Source organism: Dysidea avara, chromosome 12 (genome assembly GCF_963678975.1).
Source record: "Dysidea avara chromosome 12, odDysAvar1.4, whole genome shotgun sequence".
Taxonomy (NCBI): domain Eukaryota; kingdom Metazoa; phylum Porifera; class Demospongiae; order Dictyoceratida; family Dysideidae; genus Dysidea; species Dysidea avara.
Window position 1 is genome coordinate 24,587,102 of NC_089283.1, and position 10,418 is coordinate 24,597,519.

Below are 10,418 nucleotides of genomic sequence, written 5' to 3' on the forward strand. Positions count from 1 at the left end.
AAGTCAGTTACTTTAGTGTATTTAGCATTATTAGTTGTGGATATTCTGAGATACGGACAGTAATATGTACCAGACTGCCCAGATAAGAGAGGTTCCACTGCATTCAGTTTACAGTGAAACTTCTATAATCCGATACTCATGGTGTAAGACAAACTGTGTTGGATTAGCAAGGATGTCGGATTATTGAGGTAGTATTATATAGAAAAAGTCTTTTTGGTATACAAGACAATGTCAGATTATAGAGCTATATATATTCTGGATTACAGAGGTGTCGGATTAGAGAGGTTTCAGTGTAGGAACGATCATAATAATATCAACTAGTATGAAACAGAGAAAATAGAGATTTGCAGCATGACCGTACATGTGCTATAAAGACCATGATAGTTTTTCAAGTCTTTCATCAACGTAATTTATCTACCCTGAACAGCAGGTGGAAAAAACTAAATTACAAAATTGATAATGTACAAGGTTTCAGTGTTCCAATTGTTTTTATTATCCAAGGTTACCAGTATCCCTTGCCGCCTTGCCACCACTCCTAGCACTAGGTGGTAAAGTGTTGGGAAAAGAAATAAATCCAGTGTTCCAAATCATTGTGCGATTCTGATCCAGAGAATCAACTATATAACTTCATATGGTCAACATATCTAGATTACAAGCCACAAGATTATTTTGGGCTGTCCAGACAATGGAGATGCACAGATAATAGAGATCCAGATAAGGGAGGTTCCACTCTAATAATTACAGTAAAAAGTCATGCAGTCTCACCTGTGGCCATTAATTTTAGGCAACAAGCAAAGTCCATAATTATGCATGGTTAAATGTATGGACACTAATTGTGGGCATGTGTAGCACTTTCACATCTCAGATCAAAGGAATTCCAGAGGATACATTTGCCATGTACACCTCAACACAGGCTAGGGAGATATCTAAATGTACACTGGTGTACATTGAAATGTATCCTGGGAAGTGGTTGCACTTCTAAAAGAGCAATCCGCTTTCATCAAAGCAACTTGCATGTAGATGAGGTAGTGGTACCACCCTTTGTTTGTTTTATACAAGTTCAGACCAAAATCGATTGTGGGAATAAATCAATGCTCTATGTTTGACCTGCACATGTACACAAAATTATTATACTGCTTGACAAGGTTACAACTTTTTGAACAGATGGACACAGAACCTACGTACGTGGATCCATTCAAATGCTCATAATTATTATGTTTGACCTTTAACTCTTCTAAGAGTCTGGATATCATGATGCGACCAATTGACCATTTGGGTATTATATACTACATACCACACAATCCACAGGGATTATTTCAGTATTGCAGCGAAATTTTGTGTTCTGTAACTTATGCATAATGAACAAACTATTTTTTTATAATAACAAAGGTTGCCCTTGGATTCACCATAACTATATATAATTGCAATGGCCATAATAGAATGATATTCTGTTCACACCTGAAAATATTGCATGGTTTAGAGGTTATGAGCCACATATGAATGCTCTGTTTTTGCAGGGCCATTCACATACTACACATGTAGCTACCCAACGCTACATAAACTATGAATGCTGCGTTGTACATTCTAACACTAAGTAGCTATAGATGAACACAAAGCTTTCAGCCAACGTGCTACCATGATTACACCTACGTATACCCAGTGAATCAGCAATAAGACACCTGTTCACTACTCAGGTACTGAGAGTCAATGCAAGCAAATCCTCCTGGGCAGGTTGGACCATGCCTTACAGTTGACACACATGGATGTGATATACTATTACTGTTATATGACATTGTCATCAAGTTAATGTTATTTCACTGTAATTTCTGCTACCATTTTGGATTTCTGATTGCATTCAACGATGCTACTGAACCATGTCTATACAAGCACACATTCAATCACACGTACCAACCTATTTATATGCACTTAACTTTATATTTAATCTACATGTGGTTATTATCAACATTGCTTACATAACCATAACACACTCCACTATACATCCCAAATTTGTGCACATCCATTTACATGCACAATCTCCCATAATACACATACACTGATTATATTATAACCCACTTGTGATCACATTACAACACACAATCATTTTATAATTTTATTGTACATGTACCCACCTGCATAAACTAAACACACATGCACCCACCCCAGGGTTATGCTTGCAATATGCAATCTTCACCCACATGTGCAATGCATTATTAATGCAAACAAGGTGCACATAGATATTTTCAACTGTCAGGTATCCGATTGCCATTGATGCATGGTATAAACATTTAGTGTGCACAAAGTATATGTTGATCAATAAAATTATTTCATAGAAAGACATAGTCTTTTAACACACGCTTGCTTAAGTGTGGGTTTTAAGCAGGACTTGCAGCGCCCACAGTTATCTGATCTGCAGCCAGCACAGGTTCCGCAGCGGCGTTTTCTTTTTTTTCTTGCTATAGACATAGTAATCGCATAATACATACTGTAGGAACAATACCCACTACTATGATAGGTTATGAAATTTACATAAAGCAACAGCATCTTCAATGAAACACAAGGAGAACTAATTAATAATGAGTCTATGTCTCAGGGTTGAGGGATCATGAATATTGTACAAATATGTATTATGTATATCTGGGCTTCTTATCACTCCCAAGAAACAGTAGGCAAGTTTATTTCCACACATACGTACCTGTACCCTGCTGACTTCCGCTCACAACTAGTGTGGAAAATCTCTGTTGTAAATGGTCTAGCATTAACAGTTCACATACTTGTGCCCTGCTGACTTCCGTTCACAACTATTGGGGAAATCTCTGTTGTAAATGGTCTAGTATTAACAGTTCACATACTTGTGCCCTGCTGACTTCCATTCACAACTATTGGGGAAAGATCTCTGTTGTAAACAGTCTAGTATAACTATCTCACATACCTGTACCCTGCCGACTTCTGCTACCAACTGGAAAATCTCTGTTGTAATGGTCTAGTATTACCATCTCACATACATACCTGTACCCTCCTGACTTCCATTCACAACTAGTGGGGGAAAATCTCTGTTGTTAACTGACTAGTATCACTATCTAACATACCTGTACCCTCTTGACTTCCGTTCACAACTAGTGGGGAAGTATCTCTGTTGTTAACTGGCTAGTATCACCATCTAACATACCTGTACCCTCCTGACTTCCGTTCACAACTAGTGGGGAAAAGTCTCTGTTGTTAACTGACTATTATCACCGTTTCACATACCTGTACCCTGCTGACTTCCGTTCACAACTAGTGGGGAAAGCCTCTGTTGTTAACTGACTATTATCACCGTCTCACATACCTGTACCCTGCTGGCTTCCATTCACAACTAGTGGGGAAAAATCTGTTATTAACTGACTAGTATCACCGTCTTACATACCTGTACCCTGCTGACTTCTGTTCACAACTAGTGGGGAAAAGTCTCTGTTGTTAACTGACTAGTATCCCCGTCTCACATACCTGTACCCTGCTGATTTCCGTTCACAACTAGTGGGGAAAAGTCTCTGTTGTTACCTGACTATAGTATCACCGTCTCACATACCTGTACCCTGCTGACTTCCGTTCACACACACTAGTGGGGGAAAATCTCTGTTATTAACTGACTAGTATCACCATCTAGCATACCTGTACTCTGCTGGCTTCCGTTCACAACTAGTGGGGAAAAATCTGTTCTTAACTGACTAGTATCACCATCTAACATACCTGTACCCTGTTGACTTCCGTTCACAACTAGTGGGGAAAAATCTCTGTTGTTACCTGACTATAGTATCACCGTCTCACATACCTGTACCCTGCTGACTTCCGTTCACAACTAGTGGGGAAAAATCTCTGTTGTTAACTGACTAGTATCACCATCAAACATACCTGTACCCTCTTGACTTCCGTTCACAACTAGTGGGGGAAATCTCTGTTGTTAACTGACTAGTATCACCATCTAACATACCTGTACCCTCCTGACTTCCGTTCACAACTAGTGGGGAAAAGTCTCTGTTGTTAACTGACTATTATCACCGTCTCACATACCTGTACCCTGCTGGCTTCCGTTCACTACTAGTGGGGAAAAATCTGTTCTTAACTGACTAGTATCACCATCTAACATACCTGTACCCTGTTGACTTCCGTTCACAACTAGTGGGGAAAAGTCTCTGTTGTTAACTGACTAGTATCACCATCTAACATACCTGTACCCTGCTGGCTTCCGTTCACTACTAGTGGGGAAAAATCTGTTCTTAACTGACTAGTATCACCATCTAACATACCTGTACCCTGTTGACTTCCGTTCACAACTAGTGGGGAAAAATCTCTGTTGTTACCTGACTATAGTATCACCGTCTCACATACCTGTACCCTGCTGACTTCCGTTCACAACTAGTGGGGAAAAATCTCTGTTATTAACTGACTAGTATCACGGTCTTACATACCTGTACCCTGCTGACTTCTGTTCACAACTAGTGGGGAAAAGTCTCTGTTGTTAACTGACTAGTATCCCCGTCTCACATACCTGTACCCTGCTGATTTCCGTTCACAACTAGTGGGAAAAAATCTCTGTTGTTACCTGACTATAGTATCACCGTCTCACATACCTGTACCCTGCTGACTTCCGTTCACACACACTAGTGGGGGAAAATCTCTGTTGTTAACTGACTAGTATCACCATCTAGCATACCTATACCCTGCTGGCTTCCGTTCACAACTAGTGGGGAAAAATCTGTTCTTAACTGACTAGTATCACCATCTAACATACCTGTACCCTGTTGACTTCCGTTCACAACTAGTGGGGAAAAATCTCTGTTGTTACCTGACTATAGTATCACCGTCTCACATACCTGTACCCTGCTGACTTCCGTTCACAACTAGTGGGCAAAAATCTCTGTTGTTAACTGACTAGTATCATCATCAAACATACCTGTACCCTCTTGACTTCCGTTCACAACTAGTGGGGGGAAATCTCTGTTGTTAACTGACTAGTATCACCATCTAACATACCTGTACCCTGCTGACTTCCGTTCACAACTAGTGAGGAAAAGTCTCTGTTGTTAACTGACTATTATCACCGTCTCACATACCTGTACCCTGCTGGCTTCCATTCACAACCAGTGGGGAAAAATCTCTGTTGTTACCTGACTATAGTATCACCGTCTCACATACCTGTACCCTGTTGACTTCCGTTCACAACTGGTGGGGTAAAATGTATGTTGTTAACTGACTAGTATCACTGTCTCACATACCTGTACCCTCCTGACTTCCGTTCACAACTAGTGGAGAAGTATCTCTGTTGTTAACTGACTAGTATCACTATCTCACAAACCTGTACTCTGATCATTATCTAAAAATTGATATATGTGATAGCTTTATTAGTGTTATGGAAAATGTTGGTACATGGGAGGTACACATAAACCTGGCCAATGTGTACTTAAGGTGGGCAAGTAGACCTCTGGGATGGTAAATGATCCAAATAATTAATTTGGTTTATATACAATCATAATGAAAATGTGTGACATGGACCCAGTTACTGACTTGTAAGGCCAAGCAAGACTGTCAATCTGTGGTCTATAACTGTAAGTTATAACTATAACATAAAATTAGAAATTTCACAAATTAGAATAGGAATAAAAGTAATGAAACAAGGGAGGCTGCAGTTATACTACATTCAAATAGTCTAGGGGTTACACATCCACTATTATAGCTGCAGGTGTCTGTGACCTGCTTTTTATTTCTATCATCCCTACTCTATACGGCTCAAAAATGCGGGCCTGGACTGGAATATGGAGTGGTCATTTTGCTTCGTTTTCAGCTATGTTCTACACATTATACAGTGTTAATGATGAAGAGCAGAATGAGAAGTGCCTCAAATGTGCCTCTGACTAACAATTACTGCAATGCATTATCTGCGATTCTACTTCAATCTCAGCTACGTTCTGCCCGTTATACAGCATTACTGAGGACCGTATGAGAAGCACGTACAAGGAAAAGTCTTTCTGCAGTCTATCAAAGCATTGAAATCATCTGAATTATTTATTTCAGTAAGTTTTTTTAGTGCAGATCACAATGCTAAAAATATATTAAGGGCTTTTATTACAATAGAGAAAACAAGTGATAGCCAGGTTGAATTTTGGGTGCCATACACCCTGTACTAACACTATCAAGTACACTAGTCAACCCTCTCTTGCTCACTAAACATCATTCTACTGATGCCAAACCTTGAATTGTGGTATTCACAGTGTCAAAATAAATGCTGCTGCCCCCCTTCCACCTACCTTCCTAAAATTAAATAAGGTGTAGTCACTTTCCTATTGTTTCTTTAATTTATTTTTACCAAACTTAAAATTTCCTATTTTCCTTCTACTTGCTCGTTTACTTTTTGTCTGATGAACCAACACATACATGGGTGTACCACATCAAAAGAAAGAGGGGAGTGGCCAGTACCACACTAAATATTGTTGTATGAATGTACACCCAAAATATCAATTAGCGTAAATGAATGACCTAATTTGCTTCATTTTCAGCTATGTTCAGCCCATTACACATTGTTGTTAATAAAGAATAGCAGAAACCCCTCTGTAATCAATACAGTCACTATGAAAAAGATGGAAATCCATCCACACTACTGTGAATTTACACCTTACATTGTCAGCAAGGACAAATGGGACACAAGGCATGTCTATGACGTGTGTATTGCATGTTTTGTGGTATGCAAAAAGTACTAGTCTGGCTGAATCAATATCTAACCTTGAAAAACATTAGAGTTGTGCTTGTCTGAAAGCACTAGTGACTATGTAGGTTAGTTAATAGCCAATCAGTCAGAAAAAAATCCTTTTAAATAAAATTATCTCATATTTGGTCTGAAGACACTTTTGGGCTTGATTCTACCGACCAATACTGCCAAGGTGCCATAAAGATGAGGCTGGTTTCCAGTCAATACTTTGGCGAAAAAATGGTTTGTTCAAATTGCACTTTTTATAGCAACAAAGTAGTAAACAATGTGCCTGGCTGCCTGTACGTAGCTACGTAGTTGCTATTATTCACTGAACATAATATGTTCAGCGGACAAATAAACAATAGCTGTCTTCTAATGATGTCAGTAATGTATACTATGATTTCCTCAATTGATAACTATGTATTTGTCTTGTGCTACAATTCACAGCAGTGGAGTATAAGTATTTACTGATCTGTGTTATAATTACATCAATATTATACATGCGTATGTAAGTAGATACAGTATATCTTTAATGTACAGTACCCTCACCAAAGTAGAGCCTCCAGAGCTTTGAAACATTTTCAAACCTTCTTAAAAAACCTTTTGCGGGTCCATCGGTTCCCATAATGGGGTAAGATTGGTTCTTTTGGTTGACCTTGTGCCCCAAAATAACAATGTCATAACCAACTTGGTTAAGTTGATTTGCCTAAAATTTTATGGTAAAACCATTAATATTATGTGTGACTGCCTGAGTAAAAATCTGTAAATTCTATTTTGCTATATATTCATCAGTGAATTGAAATACATATAGTACACACATGTACTACATACATAACCATAAATAATATACCCCCTGGATTGGAAACTGTGCCGTGCACCCATAGACTTTGTACAAGAACCAGTGTCCTTAGGCTGGTTTCGCGCCTCAACAAATTTAATCCTATTACAGCAGAACGGTGGCATTAATGACTTTATTTTGTTACGAGAATGACTTGTGGTGCTGTTATGATAATTGTTTTGGTTAGTTTGACCACTTCGTGTCACTGTTGGTCAGAAGGCTTACAATGGCGGACTACATGCTTTGTTGGAAGCACATTCTTGGCTAAACTAAGCGCTGTAGGTAGAAAAAGAAAGTATCACAAGGTTAACTATGCTATAAAGAATAACCTTGGCTAAACAATATGCCTTCCTATAACTTCTTTGGCAGGTTTTTGGGATGGCATTTTTGGCAAAACTGTAGCACATTCTCTTTGTGATTCTAAACAGTATCGCTGCACAATTTATACTACGAAGTCATCAAATAATGCTCCATGGTACAGAGCTCAAAATAATGGTCGGCAGTTGGCAGTTTTCAGTACAAATGCCACGAATAGCCGAGCAAAATTTGCTTTGATCTGCAATTACTGCCAGGCATGTGAATACAATAGCATATCTTGTGACAAGTGTGTGCAGCTGGAACTACTTAGAATCAACATAGGAACAAGGTGTGAACTACAAGAACAAGCTTAATAAACTTGGGCAAGCAAAATTGCTTGCCTCAATGCCTCAATCATATTGTAACATTGCAAAGTGCAGGCCAACAATCAGTAACTGCAGGACAAAGTCCATTTTAGTCTGCAATTACTGCAGAACATAATTTTCCGGTTATTTTGAGCGGTCAGAGTACGAAGGGCATAGCGTACAGGATTTCAGTATTTTCCTTGAATGTGTCCAAACCATCTGATCTCGCGTTTGGTTTCGCTTCTACGGTTCGTACAATAAAGAGGCAATTTGCCTCGAAACTCGTTGTTGGCTTCCAAAACACCTTGAGAAGAACCCTTTACCAGTGGTGAGTCTTGTTTTTGCCCAGAGAAACTTGAAGGGGGTGCGAAACCAGCCTGTAACCAGTGGCGTTTACTAGTTTCCAATCCACGGGGGTATATTATCTATGACACAACATATGCGTGTACTAATCACTTCTGTACACAGTGAAATGAGCAATATCCACAATGACGTTTCGATTACGTTTCGTGTATATCTATGATGTCACAAAACAAAATGGCCACCATAGTGTGGGACTTTGTACAAGGAAGTATCGGGCGAGATAATGTTCCCTATGAAAACGTTTACAAATTTGAAAAAGGGCGAAGGTGAGGCATATAGTATATAATGCAATACAAATAAGCATAGATGTCTCCAAATTTAAAATTTTCGGTCTGCTTTCCTTGTTGGAGCATGTTTTGAACTGTTACAGTATGTGTACTACTTCTTACCTTTATTATCTCGTGGTTCCATGTGTAAAACATTACAGACAACATTTATTTCGAATATTATGCGCCAAAGTATTTAAAGCCCTGCACTAACACGGCCATTTAGTCAATTATAACATCAAATTTTGTAATCACAACGTAAAGAAACGTCATTGTGGATATTGCCATCATCAGTTCACCTGCTCATAGAGTTTGTACAAAGAAAACAGCTATGGTTGTTTGATTAAATCACATCAGAATTACCTTCTTTTTTACACATGAAGGGATACAGGGAAAGTTAGCTTGAACTCCCTGTTCAACCTAGCTAACTCTTTGTAGTTGTTAGTGATACCTAAATAGTTATGTTGTGGAGCCTGTCTTAGTGGCCACCGGTTTATAAAGCCTAATTCGGAATCAGAGAAATAAAACAAGCAAGTGTCTACACTTGAAGAAATACTAGCACACATTTAATCCCTACCAATTTATAACCATGACAGTATATTTGGAGATGTAGGCATCTTGTGTGTATAACAGAGTAACTGGAAGAAGGAGCCCCATCCGTAGTTCATGTGGAGAGTTATAGTCCAAATTAGATTTGTTACCCGTACTTTTGTATGAGATTCATAATAGTCATTTACCATCAAAAATTCTTGGCATGCCACTAATCTTATTATACTGATCATTTTCGTTCACATAATAATATGCACATATCCTATATATGATGAGTTTATTCTCAATCTGAAACACTCCAGCTCCTGCTTTGCAGTCCTAATATCAGCCAACAAGTAAATATTCTGCAGTGGTGAATAATTTATTTCAGTATGATTTTTATTCTGCCTTGACCCTCTCAATTTAAAGATCACCACTGCAACACGAGACTCACACACAAGCAAATAGGTGGAAATCAGTTTTACCACACATTCCCTACCCTGATTTTGCCTAACGTATTTAATATTTTCCTTCAGCTACAACCATATTATATTAATTCCCCGCCATAGTAGAAACTGACCTTCTATTGTCGCTTCGATCAGCATCTGAGGTTGAATGTCTAGTGCCTCGCCAGCCATTGTCTTTTACTGTGTTGACAATTATTCTAGGCCTCTTCTGCCCCTTCTGCAGGCCTCGTGTTAGGATTTCCAATGAAAGTGCACTGTGCGCGCTTCCAATGGTCCCGTGGTTTCTATGGAGAAATACTCTATATCGAGGGTATAGAGTAATAGTCTATATGTAGCGAATTGCGTTTATAGACATATAGTCCATAACCGGGCGACGGTGTATTATAGACTATTCGTCTATAAACTCATACGATATAAGTTTGCAGTGGTTGCCTAGTCTGGCGGCGCCCGAAGCGCCGCCAGACTAGTAGCTCCGTAGCTGGGTATCACTCTTTTCACCCTATTTCATAACCCTACAGAACTTAGACAAAAAACGGTGAACCAAAAGGGCGAAAAAAAATTGCAATCTTGAAG

General features: G+C 39.0%; 1 protein-coding gene across 50 annotated transcripts; it reads right to left on the reverse strand.

Moving 5' to 3' along the window:
* Positions 1–2,235: 2,235 nt before the first annotated feature.
* On the reverse strand, positions 2,236–10,268 carry LOC136239983 (MARCO-like protein). Of its 50 annotated transcripts, XM_066030746.1 has the most exons (35): positions 9,959–10,268; positions 7,271–7,427; positions 5,333–5,350; positions 5,253–5,279; positions 5,011–5,037; positions 4,931–4,957; positions 4,851–4,877; positions 4,769–4,795; positions 4,691–4,717; positions 4,608–4,637; positions 4,526–4,552; positions 4,446–4,472; positions 4,366–4,392; positions 4,284–4,310; positions 4,206–4,232; positions 4,126–4,152; positions 4,048–4,074; positions 3,968–3,994; positions 3,889–3,915; positions 3,809–3,835; positions 3,727–3,753; positions 3,649–3,675; positions 3,566–3,595; positions 3,484–3,510; positions 3,404–3,430; positions 3,326–3,352; positions 3,247–3,273; positions 3,167–3,193; positions 3,087–3,113; positions 3,007–3,033; positions 2,930–2,956; positions 2,850–2,876; positions 2,772–2,798; positions 2,693–2,719; positions 2,236–2,453 (listed from the first exon to the last, which is right to left on the reverse strand). In XM_066030746.1, the coding sequence occupies exons 2-35, from the start codon at positions 7,344–7,346 to the stop codon at positions 2,320–2,322; spliced, it is 1,071 nt and encodes a 356-aa protein (XP_065886818.1). In that variant the 5' UTR covers positions 7,347–7,427; positions 9,959–10,268; the 3' UTR covers positions 2,236–2,319. The 50 variants fall into 50 exon arrangements, with proteins under 50 accessions (XP_065886818.1, XP_065886806.1, XP_065886825.1 ...); XM_066030734.1 differs by having other exon boundaries at positions 3,649–3,753; positions 4,206–4,229; XM_066030753.1 differs by lacking the exon at positions 3,889–3,915.
* Between the last annotated feature and the right edge of the window lie 150 nt (positions 10,269–10,418).